General features: G+C 38.0%; 1 protein-coding gene across 4 annotated transcripts in view; it reads right to left on the bottom strand.

Annotated features, from left to right (window-relative positions):
• ECHDC1 (ethylmalonyl-CoA decarboxylase 1) overlaps nucleotides 1–21,887 on the bottom strand; it is a 53,443-nt gene that overhangs the window by 4,293 nt on the left and 27,263 nt on the right. For 2 of the 4 annotated variants that reach the window (XM_027551047.1, XM_027551046.1), the window contains exons 4-5: nucleotides 17,643–17,695; nucleotides 12,512–12,592 (exon numbers count right to left, since the gene is read on the bottom strand). In XM_027551047.1, coding sequence (XP_027406848.1) covers nucleotides 12,512–12,592; nucleotides 17,643–17,695 — 134 coding nt within the window. The remainder of the gene's footprint in view (nucleotides 1–12,511; nucleotides 12,593–17,642; nucleotides 17,696–21,887) is intronic. The other 2 variants (XM_027551049.1, XM_027551048.1) reach the window with 1 other exon arrangement.

The raw sequence follows: 21,887 nt of genomic DNA, 5'->3' as shown, positions 1-21,887 counted from the left end.
CATCTTTATACTGGTTGTTTTCCTTTTGCCACGTTTTATAAGGTGAGGTATCACTTGTAAAGAACGCTAACAAATCCTGAGGCTGTCCTTGTATAAATACCTGTTGTCATCAAACTCTGACATCCATTCTTTATACGTCATGCCTAGGGTGTACTTGTGAACTGAAGTGCATATTACATTAGAAAATAAGACCAAAAATTTTATTAGTGACGAACACAAAGTAGTTTAACAATGAGAAATATGGGACATTTAGATGATAACCCTTCACAAGACTCTTTATTAATCTAAAAGTTCAAGTTTAAATATAAAATTTTCAATGGTGATAATCAGAATTTATGAAGAAAATGTCCCATCAACAAGATGTATCCAAAATTAGAAACTTCTTCCTAAGAGCCCTTACAGGATTATACACGAATTCCTGCTAGTTTAGATGCAGTTATCTGGCACCACGTATAATGTAGTTTCCTGCAAGTGATAATCTATTAATCTATGTAGAAAACTGGAAGACCCAAATCTTAAGATTCTGAAGCCCTATAGCAGACTCATTAAACCATATTAACTCTCTTAGAATTTTGACAAGTAGAACTGTAAGTATCCTCTGACTGTTAGTGTCATTATCGTTGGCAAGGTTGAAAATCTCCTGTGACACCCACTGAGAGGGGTGATAAGGAAATTAATCTAACCTGGATATACCTGGTGTTGTGGTATGGATACATCAGGAAAAACTAACCATAACTTGGAAGAGAGTATCTTTTGACAGGTGTTGCAAAGTCAATGTTGATACCTGAAAAGACTGTTCATTGTGCTACTAATTTCTGATAAGTTGAGCTATAAGTTTCAGGACTTTGAACAAACTTATTCAAGAAAAACAATTACCAAATTGTATTAAAATAGGAAACTTTTTCCTAAAAGTTATTTTTTTTAAGTGTTAAAAATGTTTATTATTAAAGAAAGGTACTTTTCATGAACTAAATGGCAAAGAAATGAGAAACAAATAGATAACTGCACTGGGGAAGAATATAACTTAAGCCAGACTACCAGGCCTGACCACTAGACCGGCTGCATTTTACACCTTGTAAAACACAGCAGAGACCAAAGACTCAATGTTATAAAGAGGAGCAAGAGTAGATTATTTAACATCCCTGGGCCTCTGTATGCTTGTCCAGCAAATAGATATAAAGATAGTATTTATGCCTTAGAATTTCTATGAGTACTACAATAAATGAGTTAATATATGAAAGTTACTTAGGACATATATACACCACAATTCTGTTAATCCTAGAGGAACTTGCTTATACATATATTTTAAAAAAAATCAGTGTGGGACTTCCCTGGCAGTTCAGTGGTTAAGACTTCACCTTTCAGTGCAGGGTATGTGGCTTTGATCCCTCATTAGGGAGCTAAGATTCTAACATGCCTCCTGGCCAAGAAATCAAAATATAAAACAAAAGCAATATTGTAACCAATTCAATAAAGACTTTAAAAATGGTCCACATCAAAAAAAAAAAAAAAAAGTGTGAAATTTTCTGCCTCTGCCACATCTATAGAACACAGTATTATTTATACTTTTATTTGGTATATAAAAACTATGTATTTTATAGCCTCACAGTACACGTATTACATTCTCTGTGTACTAGCTTTCATTATTATCAAGTTGGTTGCCTTAACAGGTAAGTCACTACAAATAATAGCAGTGTTTCTGCTAGAATGGCATTATAAAGTTTTTTGCTGGACTAAAGTCATTCAATCCCTAAAGTATTGAAATGTAAAAGAGCTATACTTGCACTGGAAGCCCAGCAAATAATGATACACTGCTGCTGCTGCTACTAAGTCACTTCAGTCGTGTCTGACTCTGTGCGACCCCATAGACAGCAGTCCACCAGGCTCCCCTGTCCCTGGGATTCTCCAGGCAAGAACACTGGAGTGGGTTGCCATTTCCTTCTCCAATGCATGAAAGTGAAAAGTGAAAGTGAAGTCGCTCAGTCTTATCCCACTCTTCGCGACCCCATAGACAGCAGTCCACCAGGCTCCCCCGTCCCTGGGATTCTCCAGGCAAGAACACTGGAGTGGGTTGCCATTTCCTTCTCCAATGCATGAAAGTGAAAAGTGAAAGTGAAGTCGCTCAGTCTTATCCCACTCTTCGCGACCCCATGGACTGCAGCCCACCAGGCTCCTCCATCCATGGGATTTTCCAGGCAAGAGTACTGGAGTGGGATGCCATCGCCTTCTCTGAATGATACACTATCTTTCCTCAATATCTGTTAACGGAGACTACAAACTATATACAATTCTTAATTTCCAAATAAAGGTAGAAATAATACTGTGTTCCGTTATAGATATGACTGAAGTGGAAGATTCCAAGTTGATTTTTTTTTAAAAACATAGAAATAGACATATACCTAAGACTAACTTAAGGAATATTGTGCAATATAAGTAAAAGCATAAATATTTAAAATTTTAAAGACAGCAGTCCTGTTATAAAATTAAATCACATGATATCATAAATTTAAAGTCCGGAATCATTGATTTAAATAAACTTTTAGGGTCAGAAATTGCTGGTCGTTTACATGACATTAAGAACAAACCAAATACAACAAAGCAAACTGTAGTGACGTGAGAAATACGGTACATAAGCAGCAACATCTCTGACCGCAAACAATACTTTTTAGAATCATGCCTTGAACACAGACACTTATTTATTTTTGTGCATACCTTCCTGGCATTTTCTTCCTCCTGTTGTCTATCACATCATAGGCAAATTACAGAAAAGAGAGGGAAAGATCTCAAAGATCCTCCCCTTATCTCACCTTTCTGATTTCCTGCTCTTAGCTGATTGGTCTCATGAGGCTCCATGTACTTTATGTAAAGAGACCGCTTGAGTAAGAAGTATGTGGTTGAATGAAGTTTTTTTCTATTTGTGCATGTGCGCATTTGTGTGTGACGGTGGTGGTACAGTGAGAGAGCAACAGGCAGGAGAATGTTTGGGGAATATAAAGTCTGATTTTAGTATTCAGTTGTAATCCTAGCATGCTCAGAGAAGGGGATGTTCTTGATACCACAGGCTCTGAAGTAAGACTTTTCACATAAAACAGTGATAACTACAGAAAAAGCAACATGCACAGGAAATGTGACTGCTTCCTGAGCTGGACATCTCATATTCAGAATACAGGCACTGCCACAGCAAAAATGGAGTTTGCTTTTTAATGACTCTGGGATGTGGTGGCTAGGGGGTGTGTGTGTGTTTGTGTGCACATTTGTGCAAGTATGAATATTATGTTGTATTTCATGTTTGACTTATTAGGTTAGTATTTTAAGAAAAGGGCTATGTACAGTAGCTCCCTTGGGACAAGCCTGTTTACAGCTCCCTTTCTTTGTGATATACTTTGAACTAAAAGGTAGCAGCTGGAAATGCTAATACCTTTGGCTGAGAGTTATTTATATTCATAAAATCAATGTTCAAGATTGAAAACAAATTAAATAACAGGCTCTAAATTGCATAATTGAGAATTTTATTCCTCTAGGGAGATGACGGAATAAAAATGTGTTTTTCATCCAGTGTATAAACAGCAAAATCTTAAGATACTCCAAAGAAAAACAAAAAGAAAATGCACACAATTCACACAGATACACATCAATGAATATATGAAAATTTATGCCTCACCAAAACTTTAAAAAACACAAAATAAAATTTAATTTTTGATTATCAAAGTTAGAAGAGAGCTTTTAAAAGAGTAATACTTATTGTAAAAAGGATGCTCTCCAATAGACACTCATATACTGCTGGTCGTAGCATAAACTAGCAGAATCTTTCCTGGAGGGTAACTTGGCACTATATATCCAAACTTTCAAACATGTTCACATTCTTTGACTAAGTACCTGAAATACTTAGTAAGTGTTAGGATTTATAGAATAAATCAAAGAAAATAATCCAAAATGACAAAGCCTTACATATAAGGCAGTTATCACAGCATTAATCATGATAGAGGAAAATTAGAAACAGCCAAAAGAGGATATTTTAGTACATCCAAACTGATGGGATATTTTAAAAAATTTTAAATTCATATTTTTCAAGTACACAAGTGATATGGGAACACTGTCATTAAATATAAAATATAGGTCATATGATCCTAATTTTTTAAAAATAGAAAATTATGTCTATTTTAAAAAGATATGAAGAAAGCACACTGCAGTGCTACTGCTAATTACCTTTGGCTGCAACTTTAATTTTTATGCTATAGCTAACTCTATATTCTTAAAATTTAATATACAGTAAGGTATATTTTATTATTATAATATTTACAATATGTTCAAAGTAAGTATTTTCAAAACAATCTTCCCTGGTGGCTCATATGGTAAAGAATATGCCTGCAGTGTGGGAGACCCAGGTTTGATCCCTGGGTCGGAAAGATCTCCTGGAGAGGGGAATGGCTACCCACTCCAGCATTCTTGCCTGGAGAATCCCATGGACAGAGGAGCCTGGCGGGCTATAGTCCATGGGATCACAAAGAGTTGGACACGACTGAATGACCAACACACAAAGTAATCTAGAACGTTGCTATTCATTGAGTGGTCTGTGAACCAGTAATATCAGCATCAACTCAGGCTTCACCCCTGAGATGAAATCAGAACTGCATTTCAACAAAATCCTCAGGTGATTCATATTCCCCAGAATGCACAAAATATCCTTTTACAATAGAAAGCACAATAAACATTTTTAAAGTATCATTATCTGTGTTACTTTCTATTGATGTTATCACACGAACTTAGTGGCTTATAAGCATTATCTCAGTTCTGAACATGAAGAGCTCTGCCAACTAAGTGCAGTGCACGACCCTGCAGTAGAGGGAATGTCAGGAGTGCTATAAAGGACATCACTGCCAAACTGACACAATTACAATATGGATAGTATATTAGATGAAGTATGGCATCAATGTTAAATTTCTTGCATTTGACAACTGTGTGCTGTGATTATATAAAGAACACTCTAGTTCTTCATTACAGTATAGTCAGTTACTATATGGACTCTTGCTGACAAAGGTCCATCTGGTCAAAGCTATGGTTTTTCCAGTGGTTATGTATGGATGTGAGAGTTGGACCATAAAAACGGCTGAGCGCTGAAGAATTGATGCTTTTGAACTATGGTGCTGGAGAAGAGTCTTGAGAGTCCTTTGGACTGCAAGGAGACAACCAGTCAGCCCTAAAGGAAATCAGCCGTGAATATTCATTGGAAGGACTGATGCTGAAGCTGAAGCTCCAATCCTTTGGCCACCTGATGTGAAAAGCCGACTCATTGGAAAAGACCCTGATGCTGGGAAAGACTGAGGGCAGGAGGAGAAGGGGAAGACAGAGGATGAGATGGCTGAATGGCATCACTAACTCAATGGACATGAGTTTGAGCAAACTCCGGGAGTTGGTGATGGACAGGGAAGCCTGGCATGCTGCAATCCATGGGGTCGCAAAGAGTCAGACACAACTGAGCAACTGAACAACTAGTTCTTAAAAGAAGAATATATATTTATATGTGTGTGTGTGTGTGTGTGTATAAAGGAGTAAAAGGGTAAGATGTTTGCAACTTACTCTCAAATTTCTCATAAAAAATTATTTTACATATATATGTGTGTGTATATATATAAAACATACATATACACACACACATAAGAGGTGAAAAACAGAACAGCAAAATGTTAAAAATTGGTGAAGTTACATTATACTATGGTGCAGGGAGTCTTTGTCCATTCCACAACTGGTGCCAGGATCCCTCACAGATACCAAATCCTCAGATGCTTAATTTCCTTACATAAATTGGTGTAGTATTTTTATATAACCTGTACACATCCTCCCATATAGTTTAAATCCCTCTAGATTACCCACCAGGGCTTCCCTGGTGGCTCAGACAGTAAAGCGTTTGTCTGCAATGCAGGAGACCCAGGTTTGATCCCTGGTTTGCGAAGAGCCCCTGGAGAAGGAAATGGCAGCCCACTCCAGTATTCTTGCCTGGAAAATCCCATAGACGGCAGAGCCTGGTAGGCTACCGTCCATGGGGTTGCAAAGAGTCGGACACAACTGAGCGACTTCACTTTCACTTTTCTATCAGATTACTTATACCTAATTCAGTGTAAAAGGAACATCAGTAGTTGCAAGCACATGGCAAATTCAAGTTTTGCTTTTTGAAATTTTCTGGAATTTTTTTCCAGAGTATTTTCAATCCTTGGTTGAAATCTTGAATTTGGAACCCACAGATACAGAGAGCTGACTGTAAATTCAAACCAAAAGCACAATTCCAATTTCTCTCTTATACCAAATTAAGTAGCAAAAACTGAATTAAACTGTTGACATGTTTCTGACTGCCAAAAGTTGATGCTGAAAACTCAAGCAGTTTGAGTTTGTAATTTTCTATTTTCTAGGATATTTCTGAGAGATTTTCCTTCCTTTCCCCTTCCCTCTCACACCCCCTTCCCTCTCACACCCCCTTCCTTTTGTTGAATGATAGGGCATAAGACAAGGGGAATCAAGGAATGAGTGTTCTAAGTACCTCCTAAAGCACACTCTAGAATCTTGAGCTTGAAACCAATCTAAGAAACTATAATATAACAACACATTAAGTAATTTTTGTATCAATGAACCTTTACCAATTTGGTATATCTAAACAAGTTTAAAAAGATGCAGTTCACAAAGGTAACTTAGAGTAACAAAGTTACCAATTTTAATTGGTGATCAAATAGGAATATAAAAGTTAGCAAAAAAAAAAAAGCTGGCAACTATATTCTCTATGACAAGCCCTTGTGATGGAGATAGAATGGTCCCACAAAGACATCCAGGCCCTAATCCCAGGAAGCTGTGCATATGTTACTTTACATGATAAAAGGGACTGTGCAGATCTAATTAAGGTTATGTGTGTGTGTGTGTGTGTGTATCTCAAAACAGAGGCATTATCCCAGATTATCTGAGTGGGCTCATTCTAACCAGTGAGCTCTTAAAAGCAGAAAACTTTCTCCAGCTGGAGTCAGAGAGATGCAGCAGAGGGAAAAGTGAGAAAGATTTAAAGTATGAAAGGAACTTAACCCACCGCTGCTGAAGGGGGTCACATGGAAAACATGAGAAGGAATACAGGCATCTTCCAAGAGCGAAGACTAACCCCTGGCTGGCATGCTGATGGAAGAACAGAGACCTCAGTCTTACAAGTGCATGGGACTGGATTCTGCCAGCTGTAACCAGGATGAGCCTGGAAGTGCACGCTCCCCCGAGTCCTTAGAGCTCAGTCCGGTCAACCTACTGACTTGGGCCTTGCGTGACCAGGTTTAGAGAACGCAGTTCAGCCCAGCCAGACTTCCAACCTATGTATCTGTGAGATGAACACGTGCTGTTATAAGCCAATAAATTTGTGGTGATTTGTTATGGCTGCAATAGAAAACTAATATTCAAATACATATTTTCTTAATTTGTGTTTCATTTAATCAAGACAAATTTAAAAGTTAGAAGCAGATGATTTTATCACGGTTCTACCTTTTTATTTCCTCATCAATTTTGTCACTAAAGAGAAACATAATGTTTGAATGACTAGTTTTTGAGCACTGTGGAATGACAATTTTTAAGTTACCAACTTTAGAAAATGTTTTTTAAAAGCCATTTTCTCTAAGCAAGTTTTACATGAAAATGATGACTCAACTGAAGGCAATTCAGTATGAGAGTCTATATATGTTATGTAGACCTGAGTGTTTCTGACATATTAATTCATTACATGTATTATCAGCTGGTGCTTAAAGGATTTCAGGGCAGGGAGTGGGGTAATGCACTCACTTATCAGGAATATTCATATTAAAAATATTTCTCAAAAAAAAAGTATCTCTCATCTCCAGAAATAGTTTCCAGTTTGTTATAGAAAATATCCGACAGAACAATGGTAAAGTTAGGTGGAAGATCAGCTAGAGTAATTTATATTGGTTTATCACTACCTTGTAACTAGTGGTTAGTAATGTACTTCAGTTATACAAGCCTTTCTATTAGGCTTTACCTTTAAGAACTCTTGTATTGACTGTGTACATTTAAAAGAGCTGAATAGTCTAGGAGAGTGTTTTTCACACTTCTACTGTGAAGGATCAGTTTCTATGTTTTTAAAACTTCTTATAAGTTGTGAACCAAGGATTTTATAAAATGTAATAAAACTGTATTACTAAAAATACTAAATGAAAAACCAAGACACACAACTTTCTTGAATGGCAATGCTGAGCTAGCATCAGTCAGTTCAGTTCGGTTCAGTCACTCAGTCGTGTCCGACTCTTTGCGACCCCATGAATTGCAGCACGCCAGGCCTCCCTGTCCATCACCAACTCCCGGAGTTCACTCAAACTCATGTCCATTGAGTCGGTGATGCCATCCAGCCATCGCATCCTCTGTCGTCCCCTTCTCCTCCTGCCCCCAATCCCTCCCAGCATCAGAGTCTTTTCCAATGAGTCAACTCTTCGCATGAGGTGGCCAAAGTACTGCAAAGTTCTTTGCATCAGTCCTTCCAAAGAACACCCAGGACTGATCTCCTTTAGAATGGACTGGTTGGATCTCCTTGCAGTCCAAGAGACTCTCAAGAGTCTTCTCCAACACTACAGTTCAAAAGCATCAATTCTTTGGCGCTCAGCTTTCTTCACAGTCCAACTCTCACATCCATACATGACTACTGGAAAAACCACAGCCTTGACTAGATGGACCTTTGTTGGCAAAGTAATGTCTCTGCTTTTGAATGCTATCTAGGTTGGTCATAACTTTCCTTTCCAGGAGTAAGCGTCTTTTAATTTCTTGGCTGCAATCACCATCTGCAGTGATTTGGAGCCCCAAAAAATAAAGTCTGACACTGTTTCCACTGTTTACCCATCTATTTCCCATGAAGTGATGGGACCAGATGCCATGATCTTCATTTTCTGAATGTTGAGCTTTAGGCCAACTTTTTCACTCTCCTCTTTCATTTTTATCAAGAGGCTTTTTAGTTCCTCTTCACTTTCTGCCGTAAGGGTGCTGTTATCTGCACATCTGAGGTTATTGATATTTCTCCCAGCAATCTTGATTCCAGCTTGTGTTTCTTCCAGCCCAGCGTTTCTCATGATATACTCTGCATATAAGTTCAATAAGCAGGGTGACAATATACAGCCTTGACGTACTCCTTTTCGTATTTGGAACCAGTCTGTTGTTCCATGTCTAGTTCTAACTGTTGCTTCCCGAGCTAGCATAAATGTGTGCTAAATATATGTTTAATGAATGACTCTACTGAATGCAGCTTAATATGAGGATCTATACAAGCCAAGTCATTGATCCACAAATGAATATGTCTTCACGGAAAAGTGACTGTATCAGTTTATGATACTGAATATATCTGATGAGGGTAGTACCCTGAGACTTCTCATAATCAAAAAAACTCAGTATTTTATGAGGTTCTAGGACATATGACACTTCATTTACAGAAAAACATAGAAAGGTAAATTAGTAGTATTAAAGGACTAAGTAATCTTTAATTATTTTTTCTGTGATTTTGCCTTTTGTCCTAAACCCTAACTCCACCCAAACACAGATCAGCAATGAGTATAAAAGATGAAGGAAAAGTCTAATAAATGCTTAAAGATGAGCACACCATTCTGTGTTAGAGGGTACATTTTGTCCAGAGTACATCTATAAAGTTTTAATTTTCACTTACTTTTATGTAGAGGATTTTTAAGTGTAATAATGTATATTTACATATAGCTTAGGATTCTTTAGATATATTACATTATATCTAAATATATACTTTATACTTATATATCATATAATTATATGTTTAAATGATATATTTCATAAGTACCTTTATTTCAGGGTAAAGTGAGAAAAGCATTTAATCCTTTCACACACATTTTCTATTTAGTCTCATATCGTCCATAAAGCCAATATAACTGCTTCCTCCTCATAGAATGAAAATGTAGCTTCCTGATAGAATCTGCAATTAGGTCTATATAGTCAAAGCTACGGTTTTTCCAGTAGTAATGTATGAATGTGAGAGTTGGACCATAAAGAAAGCTGAGCATTGAAGAATTCATGCTTTTGACCTGTGGTGTTGAGGAAGACACTTGTGAGTCCCTTGGACTGCAAGGAGATCAAACCAATCCATCCTAAAGGAAATCAGTCCTGAATATTCATGGGAAGGACTGATGCTGAAGCTGAAACTCCAATACTTTGGCCACCTGATGCGAAGAACTGACTCCTTGGAAAAGACTCTGATGCTGGGAAAGACCAAAGGCAGGAGGAGAAGGGGACGACAGAGGATGAGATGGTTGGATGGCATCACCGACTCAATGGACATGAGTTTGAGTAAGCTCCGGGAGTTGGTGATGGACAAGGAAGCCTGGTGTGCTGCATGCAGTCCATGGGGTCTCAAAGAGTTGAGCACAACTGAGCAACTGAACTGAATGCAATCTGCACTGATGACAGCAGAGGGCACTGTCGTGTGAAATGGCCAGTTTTTGTTGTATACAAGAATGCTCCCCAATTAGCAAGTAAAAGGCAATGGCACCCCACTCCAGTACTCTTGCCTGGAAAATCCCAGGGACGGGGGAGCCTGGTAGGCTGCAGTCCATGGGGTCGCGAGGAGTCGGACACGACTGAGTGATTTCACTCACTTTTCACTTTCATGCATTGGAGAAGGAAATGGCAACCCATCCAGTGTTCTTGCCTGGAGAATCCCAGGGACGGGGGAGCCTGGTGGGCAGCCGTCTATGGGGTCGCACAGACTCGGACACGACTGAAGCGACTTAGCAGCAGCAGTAGTCTTCAAAGGGACTTCCCCAGGTGGCAGTGGCTCAAAGGTAAAGAATCTGCGTGTGATATAGGAGCCACAGGTTCAATCCCTGGGTCGGGAAGATCCCCTGGAGAAGAGCATAGCAATCCACTTCAGTATTCTTGCCTGGAGAATCCCACGGACAGAGAAGCCTGGCAGGCTACAGTCCATAGGGTCACAGAGAGTCAGACACAACTGAAGCAACTTTAACACAGTTTTCAAAGAGACTAGGATCTTTGTAATTTGTCTTATACACCCAAACTATTTTAAAATCTCAATTTATTTGAATATAAAGTGACATATTTCAACTTATAAACTGAAACCTGAGTCATAAATTTTAAAAAGTTACCTCTTTTGCATGAATTAGCTAACTGAATCTTTCCTCATAGTATTTCTATTAGTATGCTATTTATATTTAGTTCAAAAGGAAAATAAATAGAATATATTGGTTATAGAATGGTTAACTTATAAAACTATAAAGGATAATGAGAAAGTAATTATAAAATTTCGGGTAATACTCTCTTACAGATGGAAATGAAGGGGTTATGACTTAAGGAGTTCAGGAATGCTGATAATGTTTCAATTCTTGACCTATAAGATGGTTACATAGCTTCCTATTTTGTAGCAAGTCATTAAACTGACATTTATGTTTTATACACACAAAACCAAAATACAGAAAGCCTTACAAAAACTGTATCATTCCTATAAAGTACAGCTGCATGTGTTAGTCACTGAGTCGTGTCTGACTCTTTGCGACCCCACGAACTGTAGCCCGCCAGGCTTCTTCATCCCTGGAATTCTCCAGGCAAGAACACTGGAGTGGACTGCCATTCCCTTCTCCAAAAGTACAGCTATCCAATACTAAAAAGAATTCTAGGATTAAAGGGTTGCTGCTGCTGCTGCTACTGCTAAGTCGCTTCAGTCGTGTCTGACTCTGTGCGACCCCATAGACAGCCGCCCACCAGGCTCCGCCGTCCCTGGGATTCTCCAGGCAAGAACACTGGAGTGGGTTGCCATTTCCTTCTCCAATGCATGAAAGTGAAAAGTGAAAGTGAAGTCACTCAGTCGTTTCCGACTCTTAGCGACCCCATGGTCTGCAGCCTACCAGGCTCCTCCATCCATGGGATTTTCCAGGCAAGAGTACTGGAGTGGGGTGCCATTGCCTTCTCTGGATTAAAGGGTTAATTGATACCAAATAATTTTCTCTAAATGAATTCTCTAATCAGCTCAAAATCCCCACAAAGTTTCTACAAATCACAGTAGAGACAGGGTCTCAGAAAACCTTTTGTCATTAGTAAGAGGAAGACCCAAGCAGACCCTTTCCCCATTCTATTTCTTTGGGTTTTTTTTTTTTTTTTTTTAATTCTTTTCTTGTATAATTCTTGTGACTCTTTGCTTGTATTTCCTTGGCTTGTATTTATTCTTTTCTTGTATAATTCTTGTGACTCTTGGCTTGTATTTCCTTGGCTTCATTCCCTGGGGACTTTGTTAATATGGATTTTTTTCAAAATCATTTTAACTTTTTGAAATGCACAGCAATGAAGTAATTATGGAGTTATATTAGACTCATTATCTACTTTAATGATATGATTGGCAGAAAGAAAATATTTCCTCATCAATCATCCTATTTTAAAATATATTAAATACTTATAATTCAGGCAAAGAAATAAATTTCACACGTTAATTATATTTGTGTGAGGAGTAATACAATTTTTACCCTACCTGAAATCACATGCTGTAGTAACTTCTGCTCCTCCACCCAATGCCCGACCTTGAACCAGTGCAACACTTATTAAAGGAAGTCTGTATATTGAAGGAAGAAGGACAAATGGATGTTAATATTTTAAATTCTGATATTAATCTACAAATATTTTAAAAACTTGAAATACAGTAGAAACAAAATTATTGATCTATGTTTAAAAAACAAGCACACCTCAAGGTACAGTAGACTCATTAGCCTGTAAATCATGAGAAGCAAAACAGTATAATAATGAAGATATAATAATTCATACTAAATGCTATGCAAACTTATCAAAGTGAAGGTGTTAGTAGCTAAGTCGTATCCGACTCTGTGCCACCCCATGGATTGCAGCCTGCCAGCTTCTGTCCATGGAATTCTCCAGGCAAGAATGCTGGAGTGGGTAGCCATTCCCTTCTTCAGGGGAACTTCCTGATCCAGGGATCGAACCTGGGTCTCCTACATTGCCATCTTTACTGTTCTGAACCACCAGGGAAGCCCCAAACTGACCAACATACCTCCCCAAATCATTATTTAAACTATAGGCATATTAACTTTCTTCCAAATAAACAGTTGCTTCTGTATAATGCAAGCACACCTCATTGTTTTGTGCTTCATTTTATTGGGCTTCCCTGGTGGCTCAGCTGGTAAAGAATCCGCCAGCAATGTGCGAAACCTGGGTTCAAACTCTGGGTTGGGAAGATCTCCTGGAGAAGGAAAAGGCTACCCTCTCCAGTATTCTGGCCTGGAGAAATCCATGGACTGCATATAGTCCATGAGGTTGCAAAGAGTTGGACATGACTGAGCAACTTTCACTTTCACTTATTGTGCTGGATTAAGCTTTGGCTAACAGTTAGCCAAGTTGTGAATGCAAAGTAAAATTTCTTGAAAGAAATGAAAAGTGCTCCTCCAGTAAACACATGAAAGATAAGAAAGCAAAACAACTTTATTGCTAATAGGAAGAAAGTCTTATTGGTCCAGATATTAGATCAAATTACCCACATTTCCTTAAGCCAAAGCCTAATCCAGAGCAAGGTCCTAACTCTCTTCAGTTCTATGAAGGCTGAGAGAGATGCGGAAGACATAGAAGAAAACTGTGAAGCTAGCAGAGGTTGGTTTATGAGGATTCAGGAAAGAAGTCGTCTCCATAACATAAATGTGCTAGGTGAGGCAGCAAGTGTTGATGCAGATCAGATGCCAGCTGCAGCAAGTTATCCTGAAGATCTAACATAATTCATGAAGGTGAGGACGCAGACAAAACAACCTTATATTAGAAGAAGATGCCATCTAGGACATTCACAGCTAGAGAGACATCAATGCCTGGCTTCAAAGCTTCAAAGGGCAGGCTAACTCTCGTTTTAGGGGCAGCCTGTTACTAGTTGAAACTCAATGCTCATTTACCACTCTGAAAATCCTAGGGCTCTTAGGAATTATGCTCAATCTACTCAGTGTTATATAAATAGAACAACAAAGGCTGGGTGAGCACATTGGTTTACAACGTAGTTTACTGAATATTTTAAGTCCACTGCTGATTTACTGCTCAGAAAAAATAGATTTCTTGCAAACTATTACTGCCCATTGACAATGAAATGCACCTGATCACCCAAGAGCTCCAATGAAGGTGTACAGTGAAATAAAAGCTGTTTTTCATGCCTGCTAATACAACATCCATTCTGCAGCCTGTGGATCAAGTAGTAATTTTAACTTTCAAGTCTCATTATTTAAGAAATATAATTCATTAGTCTTTAGCTTCCACAGAGAGTGATTCTTCTGATGGATCTGGGCAAAGTAAATTGAAAACCTTCTGGAAAGGATTCACCATTTGAGATGCTGTTGGGGCTTCTCCAATGGCTTAGCAGATGAAGAATCTGCCTGTGATGCAGGAGACCCAGGAGACTGGAGTTCGATCCCTGGGTCGGGAAGATCCCCTGGAGGAAGAAATGGCAACCAACACCAGTATTCTTGCCTGCAAAATTCCATGGGCAGAGGAGCCTGGTGACACTATTAAAAACATCTGTGATTAATCGGAAGAACTCAAAACATCATTAACAGGAGTTTGGAAGAAGCTGATTCCAAACCTCTTGGATGACTTTGAGGGGTTCAAGACATTAGAGAAAGAGAAAGTAACTGCAGATGTGGTGGAAACAGCAAGAGAATAAGAAGTGGAGCTTGAAACTGTGACTGATTTTGCTGCAATCTCATGATAAACTTTAACAGATGAGGAGTTGCTTCTCATGGATGAGCAAAGAGAGTGGTTTCTTGAGATGGAATCTATTCCTGGTGAAGATGTTGTGATGACTATTGGAATGACAACAAAAGATTTTAAATATTAAATAAACGTATTTGATAAAGCTGCCACAGGGTTTGAGAGGATTGACTCCAATTTTGAAAGAAGTTCCTCTGTGGGTAAAAATGCTGTCAAACAGCACTGGATGTTACAGAGAAATTGTTCATGAAAGAAAGAGTCAAATGAAGCTGAAAACTTCACTGTTGTCTTATTTCAAGAAATTTCCACAGCTACCCCAACCTTCAGTGACTACCACCTTGATCAGTTAGCAGCCATCAATACTGACCCTGCACCAACAAAGAGACTAAGATTCACTGAAGGTTCAGATGATGATTGGCATTTTTCAGCAATAAAGTGTTTCTAAATTAATACGTACATTTTTAAAGACATAATGCTATCACATACTTAACAGACTACAGTAGAGTATAAATTAACTTTCATATGCACTGGGAAACCAAAAAATTCTGTGACTTGCTTTATTTTGCTACCATTTTGTTGTGGTGGTGTGGTACCCAACCTGCAATATCTCCGAGGTAAGCCTGTATACAGGCTTCCCTGGTGGCTCACATGGTAAAGAATGTGCCTGCAATGCAGCAGACCCAGGTTTGATCCCTGCGTCGGGACAATCCTCTGGAGAAGGAATGGCACCCACTCCAGTATTCTTGCCTGGAGAATTCCATGGACAGAGAAGCCTGGTGGGGTATAGTTCATGGGGTCCAAACAGTTAGACATGACTGAGTGACTGACTAACAAGCTTGTAGAGAGCTCCTGGAATTTCTAAGCACCTGACAATTGGGAATTATTCGGTGTGCTATAGTCTTAGTCCATTTTTGTTGATATCAAATTATAGATGGGAAAATTAAGGCTGTATCAAAAAGGAAGAAATGTGGTATGGAAGGTTCCTACCAAAAATCTTTTCATTCCTCATTGAAATGACCCAGAGACTGATCCTACATAAAAGAATGGTTCTGAAGTAAAAATAGTCTTCACCTTTCATGTTTGCAAAGACATGAAAAGACATGTTTGCAAAGACACAGTTTGCAGAACTGTGTATTAAAAGGTGAATTTAAAGTGTTTCAAAAATATAAATTTTTTTGTAGGTCTAACCAAAATGAAAAGATACAGGTCTTAAGAAATTACACATTTCTTAACACACACTGCTTCCAAATAAAAAGGATTATCTAAAGAAAAAAACTTCTAAGATTTACTTAAGAAAAGGTCAAATGTGATGAATAGGAACTAATACAATGAAGATCACTCTTTCTAGACTCTCATATATAAAGAGTAACAAAAATACATTCATGTCCAATAAATAAGTGTGCTAAACAAGTATGAATTTCCTTAGTTTCCCCGAATTTTAACTTTTTTTACATTCAGAATATGGAAGTAGAAAGCTAATCACCCCAATCATGTCATAGTTTGTAACCCCAAATGCATAATGACAGGACCCAAATTTTTTCCCTTTTCTTCCTCTTCTAGGTGCAAAGTGAATCCATCTTTCTCAGACATATGTAAAAGCTTTCTCCAACTGGTAACTCTTCTTCTCTCTCCTTGTGGATACAGACCACTTTACTATGCTGCTGCCAAGTCGCTTCAGTCGTGTCCAACTCTGCGCGACCCCATAGACGGCAGCCCACCAGGCACCCCCGTCCCTGGGACTCTCCAGGCAAGAACACTGGAGTGGGTTGCCATTGCCTTCTCCAACGCATGAAAGTGAAAAGTGAAAGTGAAATCTCGCAGTCCGGTACGACTCTTCGCGACCCCATGGACTGCAGCCTAACAGGCTCCTCCATCCATGGGATCTTCCAGGCAAGAGTACTGGAGTGGGGTGCCATTGCCTTCTCCTATACATTCTACTAATTTTGAATATTAGGTTATCTTTATGCATCTTTTCTGCTCTAGTATCAGTATTTAACTATACTTAAATATAGCCAGCTTATAACTAAATACAAACTCTTTAGGGAAAAGAGCTAAGTCTTAAACTCTTTTTACCTCTCAAGGCTCTTATTTTTTAAATATTTGTATGTACTTCACTAACACCTAATTATATGACTGTCCTTGATGGCAAAAATAAACAGTTCATCATTAGAATAAATATGAACCAGAATATATGAATATTGGATTCATATATTCTAAATATGAATAGAGTATCAGTGACTATTTTTTAACTAGTGCAAAGCATAGACTAATAAAGAGTTATTTGGGTTTTTTTTAGAAATTGTGTTCTTTTTTTAATTATTGCCTTTTTTATTTTTTAAATTATGAAAATATAACACATTTATAGGAGACTTGGAAAATACAGAACAAAGTTACATACAGTTCCACTATATATTACAATTATTTTTTTAATAAAGATTTTTAGTTGGAGTTTCAATATCAAACTCTCAAAAATTAATGGACTGAACATACAAAAAAGTAGAAGGATACAGTAGACCTGAAAGGTACCATGAACCAATTCAACATAATTAAGATTTATACAATTTTCATACAATAGGAGGATACAAATTCTATTCAAGTTCTCATAGACTATAAACTAGGAGGCCCTGGAACATATCCAGGGACATAAAACAAGATGCAAAAATTTCATGGTCTAAAGGTATCAAAATCAGAGTCTGTTCTCTTACCACTGTGGAATGATGCTAAAAATCAGTATCAAAAGATATTTGAAAATAACCCATGTATTTTCAAGTACCATGTGACATTTACCAAGAGAGATCTTTGACTTAGCCACGGAAAGCCTCAATAAAGTTAGAAGACTGAAAAAACACAGAGGGTGGTTACAGAGAAGAAAGCATAGAAATCATGTTTTAAAAACAAAGATACATTACCTCATAAATCGTGTTAAGGTGTTTTGCATGAACATGCATACGGCCATTCCATCCTTTAAGAATAAACACAAAGATACAATGTAAATGTTTTACATAAGAAATTTAAAAAGAAAAACACTTTTAGGATTTAGAAAGTAGAGCCAAAAATAATGAAATTTTTAAAATGAGGTTTTCATTTAAAAACTCTTTGAAGCTGTCTGAAATGCAAATTATAGTGTATTTATTGTGTTGATCTTCAAGGGTTTTTTGAATTCAGCTTTGTATGAGGTATTACTATGGACTTAGGTGTAAGAGTCAGGTCTCAGAAAAGTGTAGAGATCTACTCAGGGTAATTTGGAAGGACAAGGCATAAGACATACCCACCTATTATCCCAAACTCTGATCCCCTATGAATATAAACATATAAAAAACAAATTTCTTAATAGTAGTATAAACTCATTGCCTCTTCTTTTTACCCTCATATACTTTCTTAAACCAAGTATAATGGGGTCTTCAGCCTTCTCTCAAAAAACTGTCCTCAAAGGTTTCTAACAATCTCTTATTTGTTAAATTAAATAGCTTTTCCTTATTCTCATCTCCTTCTGTATCCCTATAACATACGTAGCATCTTCCTTTGATCAATTTTTTCATTTTGATAGTCTCCGTTTCTAGCGACACTTCAACTCCCAATTCTCTTCCTATTTCTTTGATTACTATATTCTAGTTTTCTTGTCTCTTTTTTATTCAGCTAAATACATGTTACCAAAAATCCAATCCATGATTCTCTTTCTCTACCTTATCTATAATTTCTTCCTTGGAAGTGTCATCCATTCCCATTGCTTCAACTAGTGTTTCCTTTAAGAGTCCCAAAACCTGCTAAGAAATTTCACATTCTGCCAACATTTCAAATTTGGCATGACAAAACCAACTAGTTATGAAAAAGCTTACTTTTAACACGAGTATCACCACATAATAAAAACATAAACTTGAGCAAGTCATAACAATGAACTTCAGTTTTCTTACACAATAAGGAAGGAACGAAAAATTTTAAAGACTTGTTCCATTTGATTTAAAGAATGGTTAGAAAGATGAAAATGTACCTAGATGCTTTGTAATAGATCACAGAGTTCTGAATTAACAGGAACGGTTTCTCTAGTCCAAGAGGTTCAGAATTCTTGGCATTATCTTTAACTCCTCCATTTCAGTTTTCTTGTGTTTGCTGAGTTACCAAGCATGTCCCCTCAATCCTTCTTTTGAAATATTCCTAATTTAAATCCCTTTGTCTTCTATTTTCACAAGTTTGAACTTGTGTTACTCATGGTTAGATTATTGTAACAGCCTTGTTTCCTAACTGGCCTCTCTGTATTTAATTTCTCTTTCCTCTGTAATGTATCTTGCATCCTGCCTGAAAAACCTTCTTACAGGATAATTTCATATCACCAATAAAATAAGGTCAGAATTCCTTGGGAAGGATTGATCCCAAACTATTTTACCAACTTTATTGACTACTGTACCCTTCAGTAAAGCATCCTAACTTCTTCTGCAACAAGCTATTTGCCATTCCTTTAACACCTTACATTTATTGTTGTTCTATGTCTTGGCTCACGTCATTCCCACTATTTGGAACAGCTGGTCCTTGTCTCTACCTATTTCAAGGAATGCCTGAATCAAACATTTTTTCAACAAGATTTTCTAAATCCCAGAGTAACAACTTTTTCCTTTTGTGTTTCTGTAGTATTTTCCTTTTTCTAACTTAACTAGAGAATTTATAGATTGTATACATTGTGTTTAGATTTATTATTAGTCACATCATCTATACAAGATAAAGATAGGGAACATGATCAGTAGAATGTGGCCTTGGTTCCCAGTCTTCAAAAGTCTTGTGAGAAAAAAGAAATGCATCATGCATCAAGGTACACATTAAGTATTCTGAGAAATGCTTAAACAAGCTGAGAATAGTGGCAAATAAGAAACGATTCACTGGGTTGGAGTAGTTGAGGAGGCTTTACAGAGGAGAAGAGGAGATGGCATTTGCTAGATAATTTGAGGCTGACAAAACGCATTCTTTATCCTCAGAAGCTAGCAGTGTAATCAACGTTCTGCATATAGTATGTGCTTGTTGAAGTTAACTGACTCAGATGAATTTGAGATGGAGAACTACGTTGTTTCACAAAATAAAGGCAATCAATGAGTAGTAAATCCAGTATGATACAGCTGGGAAGAATTTGGGAAGAGCCAAAAGGAGGGAGGAGATGCCAGCCCATAATATATTCTGCCAACCTCCCAGAAATCCTTTTGCTGGACACCATTGAGACTGAGAGATGTATGTGCTGCTAGGAATCGGACCAAATATGGATATAAGCAAGATGACTGGCCGGAGATAACCTGGAAAGCTAACTCCCAGTTACAATAAAACCTGAGACCAAGAGCCATGTGGCAGAGCAGTTCTCCTGGGTTCCTTTACCCTGCTGTTCTCTGCCTGGGCATCCCTTCCCAATAAAGCATTTTGCTTTGTCAGTATGTGTCTCCCTGGACAATTCATTTCCAAGTGTTAGACAGGAGCCCACTCTTGGGCCCTGGAAGCGGTCCCCCTTCCAGTAAGAGAACCATAAATGGGCCTTCCTTTTTTTCCCTAAGTGCCTGTTGTATGAATTTACTAATTTCCTCAAAATACACAGAAGTGTTTTGAGAAATTTATAACAGCTTGTCTACAAATCAATAAGGTTACAATGGAACTGTACAATAAGCACAGCAAAAGCAAAGAAGTTAGACAAGAACTTTGAGGCTCTTTGACAAGAACTGCGAAAATTTAGGCCACAGAGAAATAGGGGGCAACAGACTGGCCAGAAACTTAACAAGGGAAGTCACTGAACAAAGGAGGATACTATCTTCAAGGAACATAGAGAAATATACAGGTTTCTAAAAGGCCAAACTTTTCCTCGAGGCATCAAACCCATTCACTGCAGAGTAAGAAGGTTTTTATTTCCCCCTATCTTAAAGCTTCAACTGGACTCTTATTATTTCTGTCCTCTGAAAAAAGACTTCTCAGAGTCTGCAGAATATCTGCAGCATCAAGTCACATCTTAGAAATGGGTTAATATTGCACTAGATTTTTTTCCTCTTTTATTCTTTTTTTCTGTTCCAAAACTTTTCAAGGCTAATGCTTTTTAGGGCTAATTCATCTCTCTGCTTGGACCATCTTAATGAAGGATTAACTGTCTAATAGGAACAATTAGGGACTTCCCTGGTAGCCCAGATGGTAAAGAATCCACCCGCAATGCGAGAGACCTGGGTTCAATTCCTGGGTTGGGAAGATCCCCTGGAGAAGGGGACAGCTACCCACTCCAGTATTCTGACCTGGAGAATTCCATGGACTGTATAGTCCATAGGGGTGGCAAAGAGTCGGACATGATTGAGTGACTTTCACTTTCTTTCACTAGGAACAATGAGAGCTTTTTTCCCTGCTCATTAAAAAAAGGGTATCAAAATGAAACCAACCTCTTGAGACCAGGTCCTAAAGAAAAAAAGAAAAAAACTACCGATAGATAAGCAAATACAATGCTGATGATTGTCGATTCTGAGTACAGGAGGGTTTCAACACATTAGTCTGAAAAATAAAATACTGCCTATCCTATAGGTAAACAAAGGATGAAGCAGTCATCAGCGATCACAGTCAACCCTGATGGTGAACCCTAAGGGAGCTTAGAACTGAAACAAGGAATGCACCCCCATCGAGCAGTCATTAGACTGTAGCCACTCCCAACAGTGCAGCTTGAGGGAACTCAGGATGAGAAAACAGGATACTGGCCCCTACAGCTGAGGTACATACCAAAGGAAACAATTTCAGTGAGCCCAGACTCTTGAATCTACCCATACACAGAAAAGTGCTGAATTCCTTAACTTCAATGTCTGGCTTTCTTTAATTAACAATAATTTCCTGACTACTTGCCCTTTGTTGCAAACACACCCATATATCTTGGCTCCCCTTCACAGCCTCAGAGTGATTTCTCAGGGTTATGAGATACTGTGAAAGAGAAAGAGATACTGTGAAAGAAAGAGATACTATGAAAGAGAGATCTTTCCTCATAGATATTATGCAACTTGAAATCCTTATACTACATAGAGTGCTGCCAGAGCTGTCCAATAACATTAAAACATTATTACCTACATACAGTTCACATCTATCATTAAATGGTAACAGATACATTTTTCTCCCTTTTTCCTCTCTCTCTCATCTGCTTTTTTTTTTTTTTTCCTGCCTAGGGG

The sequence above is a fragment of the Bos indicus x Bos taurus genome, chromosome 9 (genome assembly GCF_003369695.1).
Source record: "Bos indicus x Bos taurus breed Angus x Brahman F1 hybrid chromosome 9, Bos_hybrid_MaternalHap_v2.0, whole genome shotgun sequence".
NCBI classification, from domain to species: Eukaryota; Metazoa; Chordata; class Mammalia; order Artiodactyla; family Bovidae; genus Bos; species Bos indicus x Bos taurus.
This window is presented reverse-complemented; position numbering and strand designations above follow the sequence as displayed.